Source organism: Malus sylvestris, chromosome 1 (assembly GCF_916048215.2).
Source record: "Malus sylvestris chromosome 1, drMalSylv7.2, whole genome shotgun sequence".
Lineage (NCBI taxonomy): Eukaryota > Viridiplantae > Streptophyta > Magnoliopsida > Rosales > Rosaceae > Malus > Malus sylvestris.
In genome coordinates, this window is record NC_062260.1 from 11,016,567 (window position 1) to 11,036,118 (window position 19,552).

The window sequence follows — 19,552 nt, forward strand, 5'->3', positions numbered from 1 at the left end:
GAAACAAATGAAATGTTGATGAAAATAAAGAAGAATGCACTCCGAATTTGAAGGAGAAGTTACAATTTCGGAAGGAGTGGAGCTTTTTTCTCAAATGAAAATAAAAAACGAAATGGTTGTACAAAATTTAGTCAAATTGATACCTTTTGTTTTGAAAAAAAAAAAACTGTCTTTTTTATTTCTAAACTGCATCTATATTATTTTTCGTTTGGCATTGTAAATTACATTTCAGCTAACAAACAAAAAAAAAAAAAAAACAACAACTAACAAGATTTCATAATGCTCTACAACAGCCATTGTTTAAAGCAAATTAACCAATAACATGAGCTACCACATTGGCCTCACGACATTGTCAGCGACATGAAAACTCATGAAAACATAGAGACATAGCCTTAATCGCCTTTGAGAAACCCAGGGTTAAGATAACCCAAAGAATTTCCCTATCAATTGGTTGTTCGATAACTGTCAATAGTAGGTGGTGTCATCCATATGAATGGTACATTCATTCATGTGCACTTTTGGCGTTGAAAGAGGGTCCATTTTGACGATTTCAATTTGTAGGACGGTAGCAACTGGCAAGTCATCCATTTGCCATTTTTGTGCCACACAACACAAGTTATGATAAGATCCTTGTCACCACGACCACATGCTCAAAAACACTAGATACACCACATTCTACTGCCTCTTTGTAATTACACTATTATATCCAAAGCTCAAACCTTGAAAGCTTTGCTTGCACACACCAATACTTGGCTTCACAAAAAAAATTGTTAGGAATTCATCCTTTAAATATTTCGTGGCTAGCTAACGGAACTTTTCATGTTATAGATCGTGTACATATCATTATTTAAAAAAATGAATATAAAATGAGATCATGTAGTCATCAAGCTATATAAGAATAGATGATAAGAATGAGTAACCTTTAGTTATTTCCTAGCTGGCTCACAGAACTTTTCATGTTATAGATTGTGTAAATATCATCATTTAAAAAAATGAATATAAAATGAGATCATGTAGTCATCGAGCTGTATAAGAATAGATGATTGAAATTAGTAAAAACATTTATAATATGAGCTGTTTATTTATTTGCTACAATTAATTAACTAAATGATCTTAATTTTTTTTATTTTTTTACATAAGTGATATTTACAAAATGACTTATAATATAATACCGTCTTTCTCTTTTTTGGTTACCTTTTGGTGGTAGCCTTTTCATCATTTCATGCTCATGTAACGTGCCAAATGGAGGGGACTGTTGATCCTTTTTGTATCTATTAGGCTGTGCATATGAGTCTTTGATCACGACATTACCCATGCAAATTGCAACCATTAAACGAGAGCACAAGACAAGAGTTTATTCAACTTACGGTTCATTTTTTATAATAAACATTTATTAAACATGTGACGCCACTAAGAATGTATCTCATTTTCAGCACTCTTATTGTTTTTGTTTCTTTTTCCAATGAAATAACAGTATTTTCACTCAGTAATATGATTTGGTGTTATTCCTCTTTCGCTTAGAAGTGAGAGATCTTAAATTTGAATATTGTAGATGACGAATTTAATACCAAATTAGATTTTCCATTATATGGCTTAGTCAAACTCTCATTTCCCCTAATGTAAAAAATATGATGTATTCAAAAAAATGAAATAACAGTATTATTCATTGAGCCTTGAGGAATCTTAGATGAGTTTATTTTTTTTAACAAACGATATTATCTACACTAAGAGAGATGTGATGGACTTAAGCTCATAATGGGGTTAACAATAATATGGTTCAAATTTGGTTTTAGCGAGATTCGAATCTAAAATCTCTTACTTATAAATAAAAAAGAATACCACTAAACCGTAGGACTAATGGGCAATCAGATGTCGGTTATAATTTCAATAATTCAATGCAAAGAGTCAAACTGCATATAATTTCATGCTCATTTCTTAATCTTTTCTCCGAAGCCTTAACCCATAGGTTGACATAGGTTACACGTGTCAGTAACTTGCACCGCAAACACACGCAGTGATTGGGTTTTGGATCCACCACGTCAGGAAATTTGGAATCCACCCCACTAATCACCCCAATTTTAAATTAGCCCATTAATTAATTACACGACTCGGAAATGATGCCAAACGATCGGAGGAGCACAATAAGATTCATACTCCGCCGCACTATCTGAACAGAAAGGCTAGATCGCGACCGTCGAATGTGCCACGGTAGAGTCCAAAATAAAAATGAAAAATAAATAAATAAATAAATTGGAGAGGATTTTTTTTATAAATTCGGAAGCAGACGTTAACTAGCAGTCGGTTTCTCAGAAAACACAGGGAGAGCGAGAGGAAGAAGAAGAAAGAAGAAGAAGACGACGGTGGCGATGACGGGGCTGCGAAAACCCAATTAATTCCTTTTCTCTTTCTGAATTTTTGCTTCGCGGTTACTCCACCTCCGTCTGCCGCCATAGTTTTGTTTTTTTTTTTCTGGGCAATAAAGTACCGATTTCACCCCTTTGAAATCTCGAAAAATTCAGACTTTGTACTCGTGGTCGTGACCCAAGTCTTCCTTTTCAAGTTTTTGGGGTGGGTTTTGTTCTATAAGTAAGATATTGTCAGTTTGCGGACTTAAAATTTGGGGATTGTTTTTTCTGGGTTTGTGATTTTCCGATGTTTTTACAGTGAATTTTTCTGGGTATATTTGGAACTAAAAAAAAGAGGAAATTGAAATAATTTTTGAATTTTTTGAATTGGGTCATTGTGTATTTGGAGTTTGATTAAGTTCAAGTTGGTTTTCTTTGAGTTTGATTCTTGAGACTTTTCTATTAATGGAAAGTTTTAAGTTTGATTATTGAAATTTGATTTTACTAATTCATTGGACTAAAGTTTCTATCGTGTTTGATTTGACCCCTTTGGTCTATGAGGAAAACAAGATCAATGGCTTTTAGCTATCTTTAGATTTGGTTAATTGATCCTTACCTTTTTTAATGTTGTCTTAATTATTGCTTTGGGGAGTGGATTTTGAGTTAGGATATGATTTACTTTTGTTAGTGATTGACAGTTGGTTGCCGCTGCAACAGGGAGGAACCATTTGGGCTTCCCATTCTTTTGGTCTCAAATTTTGAGTCTCTCTGGCCTTTCTACTCCTTTTTCCCTCAATTCTTTGCCATCATCTTTTACCTTTCCACTAAATTGGGGTTCCGAAAAATGGCAGTCTCTTTCACACGTCTGTCATGGTGTTGGTGGGGTGGGAAGGAGAAGGAGCCTGCTAACAGTGGCTCCTCAATGAATTCTTCTTTTGAGTGTGGTTTTGGTGGTCTGAGGGAACCGGGGGCGGTTCAATTCTCTTCGGTTAAGGGCCCAAAAATGGCCTCGTCTCCGAGGAAGGTTAAGAGGAAATGGCAGAGTAGGGAAGAGAGGAGGGTTGATAGGGAGTATGATATTGTTATTGTGCCATCAGATGGTGGTGGGTTTTTGTCAGGGTCCGAATCCGACGATTCGGACTGGTCTATTGGGTGGTTGGAGCCTCATGGCTCTGGCTTCCAGAGTGACGATGACGAATCGGATAATAGCTTTGCAGTGCTGGTCCCTTGCTATACCCCTGGCTGCAAGGAGGTGGTGGATGATTCTAACAAGGAGCTCTTGAGTGCCATCAAGAACCTCCCTGATGAATTCTCATCTGGTAAGAAATATTCTTCTTGTATCTTTTCTGCTTTTGATTGAGTATGACTGCAAACAGCAATCTATTGAAACTGTTGAGTAATTTTTTATTCGAGAGATAATCTAATTTAAATGCGAACTGTTGGGGAATTTAAGTTAATTGATATTTGGATGCTTCTTAGGTAAAACAAAATCTTGTTTTGGGTGATTACTTGCTCTAGGAATAGATAAGGTTGGGTTGTTCATTTCATACCAAACAATTTGTTGGTTCTATTTTGGGGATTTCGAGTCAATTATTGTCATTTATGAAGACATCAATCTGTGACCTTTTATGTTGGGAAATCTGGTGGATAGGATCCTCCTCTTCATCCCACTGCATTCCATGTTCCAACCTTCCCCTCCCCTTAGATAAGCTTAGATTAAAGTATAAATATCGCTTGTAATATGGGGGGAAGTTGAAATGCACTGCTCTGTGCAAAATATTATGGTTTTTGGGACCTCATGTTCCAGTTTTTTGGAGACTAGTCGAAAAGGTTGTAACTTGCAGGACTCATTTTCTTGGAGCTTCAAGTTGATTGATCAGCCACTTGGATAACTCTCATCTTTACAACCTGGTCTGATTGGCAGATTGACTGCATGACCTTTGCAAAACTTGAAGAAACACTTGGTTTTTGACCTTATCTTTCCGAATGCTGTGAAAGCACATGAGAATATTTCCAAGTGAACTGCAAATTGTGCATGATAACAAAATCACAGTTACCCTTTTGTGAACATAAGTCTTGAGATGATTTATTGCTATTTTTGTTTTCTTCTTTGGGGGGTGCGTGGGGCAATTGTGCCGAACATTTCTGAACTTATTATGTCAGTTGGCTCCTCGTTTACACGAGGAATGAAATTGCTTGTTCGTTTCCTGATCTTCTCAGACTTAACTGATTTTGTAATATTGCAAGGGTTCTGCTAAGTTTTTATGCTCTTAGTATGTCATCTGTGCTAATCAGCATTTTGGTTGCATATGCAGATTGCAAGAACTATATGGAACAGTGGCTTTCTTCTCTTCAGAACTTCGACGCCTAAACTAGCTTATATGTATCTCAAGACTGGCCCTATTTTGACGAGTTCTTTGCCGTGTGATCCTTTTTTCGAAGAATCAAGTCTGTTACATAATTGGATATAAGTAGAAAATAATGCGATTAGGCCTCCCTGCATCAGCAAAATCCTGCCGCGAAACGCAGAAAGATTAACATCCATCAGACTTACGAGAATGATTTCGACACGCCTTTAATTTTGAAGATAGCTGGGAAGACAAACACTTGTTGCTTTCCAGCATATGCAGCGCCGAATGTGAAATATCAAATATCCTTGGAGAATGGAGAATGCTATTTTTGGGTTTGTAAATACTGATTTTGTGAATATAATCATGTTTGTGGTCTCTAAGCTCGCTACTATTGTAACTAAACATTTTCCTGCCGTAGTTAATTAAGGGCCAATGCTGTACTGAATTTTGCAGTAAACACTAACATGTTTGCAAGTGCTTTTAAGATAGTTAAAAGTGTTTTCAGATGGTCAAATATATTTTTGGTAGAGCTTGACAGAAAATAAGAAAATGTTTCTGCGTTTTAAAAGAACTTTTTCACAGAACACTTTTAACTGTTCATGAGTAAGAGTGCTTCTTGCGTTGGCAAAAAAAAAAAGTGAGTGCTTCTTTCAAAGCATTTTCAAATAAACAATTGCGAGTGGGACTATTTTCTTTAGAAAACACTTATGCTCACAACACATTGAAAGTGCCTTTGGAAGAAGCATTTGATAAGTGCCTCTTCCAAAATCACCTTTATAAATGAGAAGCATTTATTTTGTTTAGAAACGCTTTTAGTGGTCAGAAACACTCAGAATTAAAATTTCGAAAGAGCTCGTTTGAAAGGTCAATTTGTGTGGTTGCTACTTCGAGCCTACGGCCGCATTTTTCTGTGGTGGTGGATTGCAGTGACAATGATGAGAGTCTTAGTGTTTATTTTAGTATTTGTCTTTTGAGATGTGCAACTTGCAATTGAGGGAAAAATTGATTCGTTGTTGGTAGTGGCCAAGTAGCCTTTAGTCTGTCTTTGACGCTGCACAAAGCTCCTTTAATTAACTCCCTTTTCATTGGGTGGAGGAGAGAATGTGTTTGGATTGTGGTGGGATGCCCCCTCATGGTCTTGACCTCTCCAATTTTGGTGTTGAAAATTCAACATAAACCTTACTATATTTATTGTACTTACGTGAGTAGAATGTTGAGAGTACAAAATTATCCGTCAAACGTTATAATTTTTTAATGTCGAAAATAATAGTATAATGATATATTTACATTAATAGGTGAGGAATTTGGAATATACCGCACAATGAGTTAACTAAAATAATTTGATATCGAACTCATCATTCACAAAAGTCGAATTTAAAACTCTTACATACAAATAAAAAGAAATTTCATTAGACTGTAATATTAAATAACATTCCCACATGCTTTTAAATTCAAGTATGAAATAAAACCACCATCACTAGAAATCGTGACGAATTAAAAGATAGTGGTGCTAGCTACTGAACGTAATTATGTTCACTAGAAAGCAACTGAAAAATGTTGAAGATTTTTGTTACTAACTATTAACATGTTCATAGTTTTCGGTTAGTCATTTTGAACAAATTGACTATTAAAGCAATAAATAATATCTTCACAATGATTCTCTAATTTCTTTTATTCAATATGAATGACTAAACGTTCATCAAATCAAGTAATTTTTTCTAGAAATGATCTTTAGATGATAAAAATAATGAACAGTTTCAAATATAAAGTTTGAATAGTGAAATGATGCTATGTTAGGAGGGGAGAAATATTGTACGATTTTTGTTAATACAATGATATTATTCACCCTAAGAGAATGAATGATTGTACCAATGTATTAAAAAAAAAATCTTAGTGTGAACAATACCATTCCCGTTATTCACACTAACAGAAAAACACAATGCGGGTGTCACACTAAGTCATTGAATGGACCAACCATGTTTGAATACGTCTTACGTAAGAATCGACCATAAAATTTCTCACTTACTAGTTAAAATGAATACCACCAAACTATAATACTAAGTCACATTGTAAGAATAATATTTGGCTCCATAAAATTGTGAAGGAATTCCTTCACAAATCATTTCTTGACCAAATTACAAAACTGCATACAATTTTATAAGGAATCAACTTAATTCCTCCTCAACACATTTTGTAGTGAAATCACAGAACTTCCCACTTATGATCAGAACTACTAAGTGTTCGAGGCAAAGGTGGATGGCCCCTTGCACAACTCCCCATAGGTGAATGGCACTTTTGGTGATGTTGGTTGTCAGGTGATCTCTTGCTGCTTGGTATGCTGCAAGATGAGTTTGAAGTTAGTTTGAAAGGCACCTTTGTGGGGCCTTAGGTGTAGGCCTGGAGGCTCACAATCAAAACTAACAAAGTGCTAGGCGTGCCAATATTATCTCAGTATAACAGATGTTGAAATAGATCTGTTTTGAGTGGTTACTTGCGCCCCAAGTTACTCAAACTTCTTGTTATTAAAGGACTGTCACAGATGGGTTAAGTCTGCATTAAGTTCTTTTTCTTGCCTTATAAATAAGGACTTTTAGTTTATGATCTTGTATGTTTAAATGAAGGCAGTCCAAAGCCCTTTAAACCATTTCCTCCATTTCAGATTATTCTTAATGAAAATAGGTTTATTAAGTTAACCAGATCTGGGTGCAAATGAGACTCTTAAGTAGGAAATAACTAGTGATAACCTGAATACATGCTGAAAAGTACATTTAAAAGATAGATATGCTAAATTAAAGGATAAACAAAGAGACTTGGGCAAAATTTCTCCTTGTCGGGTAAGGTTGAACATTTTGCAGCCACTTCTCTTTGAGTTTACAAGGGTTGTATGCTAAAACGGATGGATGGTAAACATGTTTTACACGAGGGAATCGATACTACAACACTAGGGAAGGTAGCATAGCTTTTAAACTAGACACAAGATAGCTTTTCTAAGGAGACTATGACTAAAAAGACTGAATCTATGGTGGTTTTAGCTTTTCTGGATGCAAATCTGGCTTGAGAGCAGAGTTTATATGTTGTTTTATTGGTTGTTTGAGTGTCCTTGTCTCTGTTGTCTCTTATTCCTTTCATAGGTGATTTGGCCCGATTATTAGAGCTTTGTTCTTGACCGAGGGCTCTCAGGGCCAGTGAGTTATCATGTATTTACACCTTTATGCCATTAGAAAATGCTTTTTGACTGGAAGTGAGCTGGTCTCTGTCAGTTGTCACTTTAGTCATAGGCACATGTCCTATGCCTTGGTTGAGAAAGCTTTAGTTTGTCTCTGGGCTCGATGCTGGGCTTCGGGCAAGTCCTTATTTAATTTGGCATCCTTGGGCCTTCCTTCATTCAAACCCAATATTCAAATATTAACCCAAACAATGCCCCCTTTAATCATTGTTAAGTCTGCAAACCGAGGCCTTAATGATGATTAAAACGAACTGCATGCTTTTACTCGGGACTTGCACCATTTTAAACAACCGTTTTTAACTAAACCTTTGCACTAACCCACGATCTACAACGTTAACTAAATGTTCCTTATATAATCTTCACTTAAATTCTTCGGCCAAATACCTTAGCAATTCTAATCCTTCGAATTTCCAGAATTTCTAGATTTCCTATAACTCACTTGCCTTTAACCTCTTTCTTGCTTTATGCCCTCGATTTCTTCCATCTTTTCAAAAATTATCCAATGGCACCAAAAAATACTCGTCTTGCATACGAGTTTGATTGTCAACATGCGCCGCCTTCTCAACGGTCTTCATCGCCCTCGGGCTGGCCTGAACATTTCAATTTTCTTCGAAGAGGGAGGAGTACACTCCCTGGGGCCTGCCTAGACTTCTAGGGCCCCAATTGCTGTGGCAAACAACATGCCCAAAGCAAATTGATTCACCCCCAACTCATATTCCGCCGAAGCTGACATTTCCTCCTTCAAATGGTCTACTCATCGAATAGGCTTTCCTTTGATGAAGGACGAAGCCTGGGCACAATGGGTAAATGAGCTTGAGCCTATTTACAAAAAAAAATGGATGAACAACAACATCTATGAGCTCATTTTGCTTTCCAAGGTCATGGTGGTTACCAAGCCTGAGCTTCTAACCACAGCTCTTCTATTTTGGAACATAGGGACCAACACATTCAATTTTCGAATGGGTCTCATGTCTCCGACAGTCCTTGACATGGCCCAAGTCTTCGGGCTAAGGCCCTTAGGCCAGTGCGTGGATGTGACCCACGACTAGTCTTCCTCCTCTCGCTTGACTGCTTAAGGTTCATGAGACTCTGACTCCATGATTTGGTTGGAGTACACCTTTTCAACGTTCAAGAGCTATGAGACTTCATTTGCGAGCTTCATCTCGTTTGCCAAGAGCACCTTTAGCCCACATTTTGCCACCACAAATAGGGACCAAGAGTACATGTACTTTCTCTTGTACTGGCTGAACAAGCATGTCTTCCCTAATAAATACAAATGAGTGAAGTTAGAATGGATTCCTTTAGTGGAGGCACTGCAATCCTTCGATGATGTGGCCATGGGCCCCTTCCTCCTTGCCCACTTCTACCATTTCTTATACTAGATGACTAAGGGTGAGCCATTTGAGACTAACCTTAATGGGCCAACCTGGATGGTCCAATTGTGGCTACAATGGTATTTCCCCGACCTTCGGGCCCCAAACTTGGAGTTCCCCGAAGGAATGGCTTCTACCCGCATTCTGGTCGAGGCATCCCCAACTAATAATTCAACAATATCCTGTCTCTATTTCTTCCGAGTTTGCAGGACTCGGGCAGACTTAGAGGAAGACACTAGCCCGTTTTGTAAGGAAAAGTTCGTGAGCTACATCCAACAATGAGACTTGGCTTAGGGAATGCAAAGTGACCGCACATGATATGAGCGTGGGCTGGAAGTTTACACCCCAACTTTAGTGCTAGGCAATTAGAGGTTTAGACAAGCCATTCCAGTCTATTTTTCGACTATATGCACTGCGGAACCTTCTACTGCCTCCGTTCTCCTCAGGAGGTCACATTTCGGGTAGCTCGGCGTAGTTTAAAGATGATGATTAAGATTGCCCGCAAGACTGTGACCCTCAATTTTGAGTGCACTTCTTTCTTCTCTACTTGGTTGGAGGCCAAGTGGTTGAGGAAATATGGAGGGGATATCAAGAAGTCCCATGATTGTCTCTTTGAGCAACTCTCTATCAAATCTTATCCTAAGCCAAATAAGCTTAAGAATTGGAAGAAGATGATCCACCAAAAGAACAAGCTTCTTCTAATAGGTATCCTCTATTGCCTTAACTTGTACTTTATGACGCTTTTATAATCTGTCATCCATTAACCTTTCTCTTGGTTATTTTGAACTTGCAACCCAAGGCAACACTGGAAAAGTGGATGTCGGGCTGGATGAAGAAGTTACAGATGCCTTAGTCGTTCAGAAAGCTGCGACCGAGGCTGCCAGACAGGAAGCTGGGTCCAGTCACGTTGCGGGAGAGGTTGGGGATATTTCTGAGCTATTTGGGGACTTTGAGGATGAAGCCGGGCCTGAAGTGGAGACTTAGGCACCCTGGGGAGGGGCAAGGGCAGTTGTGGTGGAAACTTTAGAGTCCAAGCCTGAAGAACAGCCCGAGCCTCGACTTGCCTTGCCTGTTCCGTAGGCAACTCCAATAAGGAAGAGGACTAGAGCTCAAACCTCCAAAGCTTCCAAACCCTCCAAATCCTTCCTTGCCCCTTCAGTTGAAGCAGGTAGGAAAAAACAGAAGTTTTCTAGTGAGTAATATTCTTTTCTTAGTTGTAGTTTCAGTTTCCTTAGGGGCATGAGCTAATACCTCATTCTTTCTTTTAACGAGGGCCTCAATCAACCGAAAGACCTATTATTGCTGTAAAAGAGGAACCTTTGGGTGGAAAAAATGCACCAAAGGGACAAGGGGCTTCTTGACAATATCCTTGAGGAGCTGAAGGTATGACCTCTATTCTTTTGAGCACTAAGTCGCCTCTTTGAATTTTTTCCTTCTTTAACTATTGTATTAATCCTTTGCCTAATTTCTTGAAACAAGACACTAAGGAAGAAGGGATTTTTCAGCCTGAAGCTTCTTCTTCTCCGGTTTTAGTGGTGTATGCTTCCCTTTCTCGGGCTAAACCTTCAAAGTTATACTTATTTTCTTTCTTGGATAAGGTTTGTGACTTTACAAATTTTGAAGTTAATGACCAATTTCCCTTCCTTCATAGGCCAAGGTTGGAGAATTTGCATCTTTAGTCGGGTAGAGCTCTGCTTCCACTCATTCAACTCTTCCTCCAGCGCTTGTGGTGACTCCAACTTCTCAGTTCGGTCCAAGGACTAGGGAGATGCTACACTACGTGGAAGACGATATCACTTCAGTAAGTATCCTTCCCATCAAATTTTCCTGAATTCCTTTTTGAAGTTCTTTTCATCTGATATTCATACTTTATTTTTCTTTCTTTTTTTTAGTCATATCTAGTGCATGAGACCTATCAACCACTATCAACCACTTTTGAGGAGCCAATAATCCCTGAAATCCTAGTGGTCTCAGAAGTGACTCGCCCGAGGGCTCCCCAAATTGCTTCTCAGGCCAACCCTCCGGTTTCTCTTAAGGCCATTACCACCACAAATGTGCCTCTTTCTTCTGTTCAGGGTCTCGCTCAAGTATACAAGTATTTCTACTTCTATTTTCTTCACTGCACAAGTTAGCTTGTTAACACTTGTGTTTTTTCTTGGTGTTTCAGGTTTTTGGTGCAGGCTCAGGTAACAATTCTCTTCCTTCAGCAAACGAGGTTGATCTTCCTTAACCTTCAAAGGTAACAGCAACTTTCCTTCCTTCTTCCAAGGCTCCAAGCTCAACCCAAGTATACAAACTCTACTTTTTTCTTTTTCCTTATTTTAATTTTGTTTGTAGAATATCTTCCTAATCCACTTTTCCTTGGATTGCAACAGGGTTCTGGTGAGGGCTCGGGCTTGGGCCAATCTCCTTCACCTTTAGTGGGTAAAATAGCTATTCCTGGGCTTCTTTTGGCTTCTAGGGTTACAAGGATCCCTATTCCTTGGCCAAAGAAGAAGAAGAAGAAGACTGCTGCTAGCACTTCCACTCCTATTTCTGGGTCTCTTCCCCCTTTTCCAACTTAAGATGCTTCTACTGTTTCTGCGTCCAGAGGAGCTGGAGTGATGCCCTTGCCACATTTTGCATCTATCCCTGCAACAGCTTCTTTACCCGAGCTTGTCAGAGAGTTCGGTCAAATTAGGACAAGGCTAAGATCTCTAGGGCATCATTCCGAGCCTCAACTTCTTCAAGATACGCGCCAAGTCTTCAGGGAATGGATGATGAGAGATTTCACAGCTTTCTTCAGCCTAATGGCTCTCCATGATGCTGAGAAGGCTTTAACTAAGCTCTACAAGGCTCAGTTAATGTCAAAGGCTCAATACGAGTCTTTTCTCAATTTCTTTGAGAATCTGCGGGCTCTGAGGGATCAACATCAGCAGACGAAGCGAGTATCCAACAGAGTAAAGTGTTATAAAGAAAAACACACTCGGACTTCGGCCACACTTCAACAGCTGGTAGATGAGGGATCAGCCATGGAAGATAGGATCGTGGTGGTAAAGTTTGAGATTCAAAGGTTGGAGGAGTAGCTTTCCACTTTAAAGGCTGAGAAGATGACCCTGGCAAGTCAACTTTACAAGAAAATAGAAGAAGTGAAGAAGGTGAACCAAGAGGTTGAAGACTCTGAAGTCCAACTAGCCAAAAACCACATGTATCTAGAATAACCTGGTAGGATTTTCACTATTATGCAAACATATTACTCTAGAATATCTGCCTTGGCCAAAGATGTAAAATTGTTGAGCTAAAGTTTTCGTAATCTTCCTTCTCTTGTTGAAATGAAATGACTTCCTTCTTCCTATCAAATTATCCTTTTTGTTCTTTGAAGCTTTAACTGTGGTAAATCTAGGAACTAACTTTGACTTTCTTAAAATGCTTAGACTTCTTCAATATAACAATCTCTAATATCCTACAAGGTTGGGTGATATTTCTTAAAAAACTTAGCATTGATTGGATGCCTTTGCAAGATTCCTTCCAAATTTGCCAAGTAGTAACCCCCTTTTTCAAACACTTTGTTGATACTGAAAGGTCATTCCCAAGTGGGACTTCACTTCCCAAAACCTCTAAGTTGAGCTCCCAATGGCAGAATTGCCTTCCATACTAACTCTTCTTCCTTGAATGTTTTCAACTTCACTTTCTTGTTATAGGCTTGGGCAATAGCTCTCTTCCATTCTTGGATTTTGTTCAAGGCTTCAATTCGGGCTGAATCTAAATCTTCAACTCATTGACACATAACTTGAAGGTATTCCTCACTATGTAGACCAAACTAGTTTTGGAGTCTACTAGAACTAACATTGATTTCCATAGGAAGTATAGCATCCTGCCTGAAGGTTAAAGCATAAGGAGTAGTTCCAGTTCCTACCTGCGTCGAGGTTTTATAAGCTCAAAGAGTGTCTCTTAACTTTTCATGCCATTTCTTTAGACTATCTGCCACCATTCTCTTAATAATATTTACCAAGATCTTGTTGTTGACCTTTGCTTGACCATTTGATTGGGGGTAATAAGGACTAGACTGGATCCTCTTTATCTTGAACTTGTTTGCAAATTCCTCTACTTCTTTCAAGATAAAAGATGGCCCGCGGTCTGTAACAATTATCTCAGGCACCCCATATATGTGTTAGATTTTGGTCCCAATGAACTTCTTAACAACAGTTGAAATGATAGTCTTCACAGCTAAAACCTTTACCCATTTGGTAAAATAGTATGTTTCCATAATTAAGAAAGTGTGCCCCTTGCTAGAAGTTAGGTAAATTTTCCTGATGAAGTCCATTGCCCACCCTTGGAAAAGCCAAGGCTGCACCATAGGATTTAAGGTATTGACAGCACATGTTTGAGGGGTTCATGTCTTTGACATTCTTCACACCCTCTGGCATAATCCTTGCAATCATTTTCCATCTCGGGCTAGAAATAACCATATCTTCTTAGCAACCACCTCATTTTGGTTCCAACTTGATGTGCTTCACAGATTCCTTCATGTACTTCAGCCATTACTCTCATCGATTCTTCTTGGCATTAACACTTCAACAAAAGTCCATATGGGGTCTTCCTTAGTAGAGTTTTATCCCACATGACAAACTTAGTTGCTTGTTGTTGATTCTTCTTACTTATGGGAAAAGAATGATCATTTAGGTATTGGATGATGCGTGTTCTCCAATCTTCTATCTCAAGCTCTTTGGTCATTACATCTAGGCTGAATATTCTCTCAAAGATATAAGAGATATTTCTCCTTTGTCCTTCCACATCTATCTTTAACCTTCTTTCTTAGATTGGTGCTCCATAAGCTAATTGTGCTATCTCATTGGCAATTGAAATTAATTTTTTGGGAATATTACTAATGGAAATCTCCTAATAACCCAGTAGTTGAGTAGCTGCCAAGTAATAACTTGCCATGGTGATGTGTCTACACGTGTAGTATCCATTTAGCTTATTGATCACCCATTCCCAACTCCATCAAGATTTCTAAGCCAAATATCAGTGCCTCATACTCTACCTGATTGTTGGTCATATCTTGGTAATCTAGAAGGAATGAATAACAATATTGAACACCCTCGAGATCAATAATGACAATCTCAGCCCCAACAGCATGTTGAGTGCAAGATCCATCAAAATACAACCTCCAAAGAGTGATCTAGAGGCTGGTTATCCTCTTTATCTCATGCTGAATCCATTTCTCTTTGCCTGAGAGGGCTTTGCTTGGTGGGATCCAGAAGACTGGCCACTTCTAGAGTTCTTGGGACAATGATAAACTCATTATGTGATTCTTGGTGCTCGGCCAAGACATCTGCAATTGCTTTCCCCTTTATTGCTTTTTGAGGATATTGAAAACTGAATTCTAATAATGCTAGAATCCATTTTCCAATTCTTCCAGTTAGCATTGTCTTTGACAGCATATACTTGATAGTCTTGGCAATAATATGGATGTGATAAGGCAACATGTAATGCCTCAACTTGCAGGCTGTGAAGTATAAGGCTAAACATAGCTTCTTAATTAGGGAATATCTTGTCTCCGCCTCAGTAAGGATCCTACTAAGGTAGTATACTGCTTGCTCCTTCCCTCATTCATTGTTTTGGGCCAACAAGTTTCCAATCGACTTTTCTGAGGTAGAAAAATAAAACTTTAAAGGTTTTCCTCTTTAAGGTACTGGTGGAGATGCCAAATAAGCCTTTACTTTATCAAGGGCTTCCTGGTGTTGTGGGCCCCACTCGAATTCTTCTTGGTTCTTCAACCTTAGCAAATGAGTCAACGGCTGAATCTTGCCCACCAAGTTAGCAATAAATCTCCTTAAGAAGTTGATTTTTCCCAACAGCCTTTGCAACTACACTTTGTTGGTAGGGGATGGTGACTCTATTATTGTTTGAGCTTCATTTTTGTCTACCTTAACCCCTCTTTGATGAACAAGGAATCCCAAAAAGTTGCCCGATCTGACTCCAAAAGCATATTTCTTGGGATTCATTTTCAATTTATGGGTTCGCATTCTGGTTAAGGCTTGTCTGAGGTCTTCCAAGTGTTGCTCTTTGGTTTTGGATTTCACCACAATGTCATCAATGTACACCTCCATACTATGGCCGATTAAGTCATGAAAAATGGCATTCATTGCTCTTTGATAAGTTGCACCAACATTTTTCAGTCTGAATGGCATGACTACATATGCACCTAAACGCCCCTCCAAACTATTTCGGAAGATAATTACTATGATAGGCCCAAATTAAACTCTTTTTTATTTGCTACCATTAATCACAATTCTATTATTTAATTCTTAGTTACTCATAAAATCTATAACCCAATTCATTTACCAACACATAAGGTTAATTTTTAAATTAATCACCCAATTCATTTTCTTAGACAAATTTTCAACAAAAGATTAATCTTGGTTATTTTAAGGTTGCATCTAACTCCCATTAGACTGCCTACGTACCCTCGAATGGGATCAAGCCTTTCGTAGTTCACATTTCATTTCTAGTCCATTTTCGAAAATATTCAAGTGGTGGAAAAATTCAATATTGAACTTTAACAATGAAATCACATTGAATGAATACTAATTATGGATTTAAATATCGAATTTTGTGTAAAAAGGGCAATATTGGCCCATTAGCCACACGCTGCCACTGGTGACGGTTTCCGGCGGACAGAAACCTGATTTTTCGACTAACTCTAAAAATTACCAAATTTTAGAAGCAAGTAGAGTTCAATGAGAGGAACAAATTTAATACCTGGGCCGAAGTCCAATTCGGCCGGAAAATACCTGAAAACCACCTAAAACCGTCGAAAACCCTTAAACTGGGTGTTCTTGATTCGACTCCAAAACAACTCTGACGCCCCCAAACTTGTTTGGGCTTTGTTCCTATGCTCAAAAGGATGCTATAGGTGGTGGTGATCAAATAAAATCATTTCAGAATTGATGGATCAACGACAAATAACCCTTGCACCCACCGATGCGGTTTTTCCCAAATTCAAGGCCAATTTTTCTACATTTTTTTGTGGAATTGGTAGAAGGAAGGTCGTGAGGTATTTCTCAGGGGGTTTCTTGGTGCAATTCTCTTGAATTTGACCGGAAAATGCATCGGAAACCCTTGTTTCCGTCGGGTTGGGTCACCAAAGAAAAATGGGCCAAGGGGAGGACCTGATTGTCTACCCTTCTCCCTATCTCCTTTTCCCTCTTTTTCTCCTTTCCCATTGGTCATCTCCTTTTCTCCATTCCCCCTCATTCAGCCGACTTCCCTCCCCTCTTTCTCCTTTTTTCGTTTCCTATCCATCCATTTATCTCATTTCCCTTCTCATCCCACCATCCTGGCCACACATGTGGCACCATCTGAGTGTTCCATAAATCTGGTGTCTTCTAGATGAGGGCCTAAATTACAAAAATGTCCCTAACCTTAAAAGTTAATAACTTTTTCGTTATAACTCCGTTTCACAAACGGTTTTTGCCTACGCGCTTGTAGGATGGTCCTCCATCCAAATATATCAAGAAATATGATAAAATATGTGAGGATAAATACATCCTCGTATAATTAAATTGAGCCAACTAAGGGCATTTTCCTCTTTTCACTTATCGAATAAATATTTGCCTTAATTATAAATACGTCATAACCACGAATACGACTACAAAATACTTAATTTAATAATCAAATCCAGGAACGGGATTTCACATTCCTCCACTGAAATATTCTTAACCATTTATTTATTCATTTCCCTATTTTGCCCACATATTCATAAATATGAATATCTTGTTCATATACTTACAATATTTCAGGGTATTACATTCGACCCTCATTAAAATAAATCTCGTCCTCGAGATTTCTACCTTCGATTATCGAAAAAGGATTAGAACTACCCCCACCATACCATTTATAGTGAATAAAATCATATCCTCAGTCTACGAGTTTATTCAAGCTCAAAATAAGTAAATTAACGAATAAATCATCGTGACTCTCACCCATATACTCAGATTCCCCACAACATTTATTGGCAAAATAAATATCAGAATTTCTAGCCATACACATTGGCAAAATAAACATCAAACATCAAGCCGCAATCGTCATTATCTAAATAAATACTAGATTATCAAACCACATCTACCATTGGCTTGATAAATACGAGCATAATAACCACAATCATTGGTAAAACCACTTACCATCATTGGTTATAAACAACCATTACCACGATTCTTCCTCAAAATTAAGGGGACTTGGATCTTCCTCAGTTCCCAAATTAAGGGTTTCTAAGGGGTCTTGTACCTCTGGCACTGGCTTATCAGGCTCGGTGCACAAAAATTCAACTGACTCTAGGCCCTCGGACACATCATCTGGCCAATCCAAGTCATATATACACTAAGCCATGTGTATGGCTACTTCCACCTCTTATCTAAAAAACTTTTATTCTTCTTCTTTGTTTTGGCTGCTTGAAGCCTTATTTTCCCACTCCGCCTCTTCTCTGGCTGAGCTATCTCTCTTTTCCATATACCAACAGTCTTTTGATTAAGGACCTAATTGCAACTACTTGGTCATTCCTTCTTTGTTATGACATCATTGGTGTTGGCGGGCTGGGACAATACAAGGTTTGTCCCATTTCTCCCTAGTGAAACAATCATTGCTCTAGAAGCTTTTGAGTCGACACCTTAGTTGGGCGGCCGTTCTCATAAGCTCATAGACACTGTAAAATCCCAATACTGGGGTTATAGAAGCTTGCCTCTGCCACATTGGCTGTGGGGAGAAATGGTCGCGACTCAGCCTCTACCATATTCTAAAATCCTGGTTCCTCGGGCTTGGATTCATGGTAAACTTCGACTTGCTGATGCAAAGTGGACGACATAGACAATTTTCTTGGACCCTAAGTCAACCTTTTAAGGCATTATTCCATGTGTTCTGGTAATGGCCCCAGAGAAACTGGAAACTGTCATGTCAGTGGGAATGAGATCTTCACTTCTACCCAATCTTTTCATTTGTTTAAATGGAAGAACATTGACCGCAACCCCACCATCAATCAATACCCTTTTGAAGGGTACTCCTTCCAGATAAGTAATCACTCATATGGGTTTGAGATGGTTGGCTAGGACCAAACTCGGTCTACTAAACACCATTTGGTCTAAATATATCCTCTCGAGCTCATTCCTTATTGGTTTGGGTAAACCTGTCATGCCTGTTTCTTATTTCCCAGATTCTTCAACCTTAATAAATGCCATCATTGGTTCTGTTGCCAAGTAATCACCCTCTATCGTGGCAGGTTGATTAGGTTCGGCGCAAAACATGGTAGATAGAACATAAGTCATGTTTACGTGGAAGTTGCTAGGTCCAGATAAATCTTTTTTTTCCTCCAATTTGACCTACAAATTCATCTATCCATGCCTGTGCATGTTCGGGCACCTCTTCTTCTACTGTTATGTCAAAACTGAGTAATTTTCCTGACAATTGACAAGGTATATCTTCCAGTAGAGGTGGGGGTATCCCCCTCTCGGGGAAGATGGTCCCAAAACATACAGATTCTAGCCTTCAACCTAGTGTAGGCATCATTACTACATTTTCCTGAGCTTTCTTCAACACTCTGTATTTTCCTGGATGGGGATTCTAAGGTACTTGATCTCCTTGTCCCTCCATCTTACTATTAGCCCTCTCTATCTCCTTCTTACTCCTCAATTGGAGTTGCCCTCCTTGCGTAGCTTTTTCAAACTTGACATTTCTAGAGGCTTCTTAAATGGTGAGGATCTTTAATGAGTTCATGTAGGCCCTATGCTGCCTTTGGACCTTTCTAATCATAGATGTTCCTATTTCTCTAACAGGCTTGACATCCTTCCCAACTATGTACCATTTAAGACATAGTCGGGTTGAATCCTTCTTAGTAACATGAGGAATTAAGTTCCTGGACTTTTCTCTCCATCCTTGCTTTGAACTGCCATGATAACTTGGCAAGGGTGGCCTTACTTTTACCCACTTTGGCATCTTGGCTTCCTTATCATCAGCTTCTTCAGATACTTCATAGTTTCCAAATACCTTAGATAAGCCTTTAGGTTCAAAGTCTCCACCCAACCTCTGGAATATATTCTTAGAAGTTTCATTTTTTGCTGCTCGCACAACACCTTTATGGGTATCCTGTTCTTCTTTCTCTCTTCTTTTGATTAATTCTCGATCAATGATTGCTCATGATGCTGGCACCTCGAGCTCGCATTCATACTGGCACTTGTTATACAACACTACTCCCTTAACCACAATTGATTGTGGTCTGTCAGGCAA

The 19,552-nt window shown here is 38.7% G+C and overlaps 1 protein-coding gene and 1 pseudogene across 1 annotated transcript; both read left to right on the forward strand.

Moving 5' to 3' along the window:
• The first annotated feature begins 2,290 nt into the window (after nucleotides 1–2,290).
• On the forward strand, nucleotides 2,291–5,210 carry LOC126630913 (uncharacterized). Its single transcript, XM_050301058.1, has 2 exons — nucleotides 2,291–3,664; nucleotides 4,661–5,210. The coding sequence occupies exons 1-2, from the start codon at nucleotides 3,190–3,192 to the stop codon at nucleotides 4,714–4,716; spliced, it is 531 nt and encodes a 176-aa protein (XP_050157015.1). The 5' UTR covers nucleotides 2,291–3,189; the 3' UTR covers nucleotides 4,717–5,210.
• Nucleotides 5,211–10,627: 5,417 nt separating this feature from the next.
• LOC126609856 (uncharacterized) lies at nucleotides 10,628–12,576 on the forward strand (annotated as a pseudogene).
• The last annotated feature ends 6,976 nt before the right edge of the window (nucleotides 12,577–19,552 follow it).

Coding starts and splice junctions, on each gene's coding strand:
- LOC126630913 (XM_050301058.1), top strand. CDS start 3,190: ATGGCAGTCTCTTTCACACGTCTGTCATGGTGTTGGTGGGGTGGGAAG. Junction 3,665..4,660: donor CCCTGATGAATTCTCATCTG/GTAAGAAATATT, acceptor TTGCATATGCAG/ATTGCAAGAACTATATGGAA.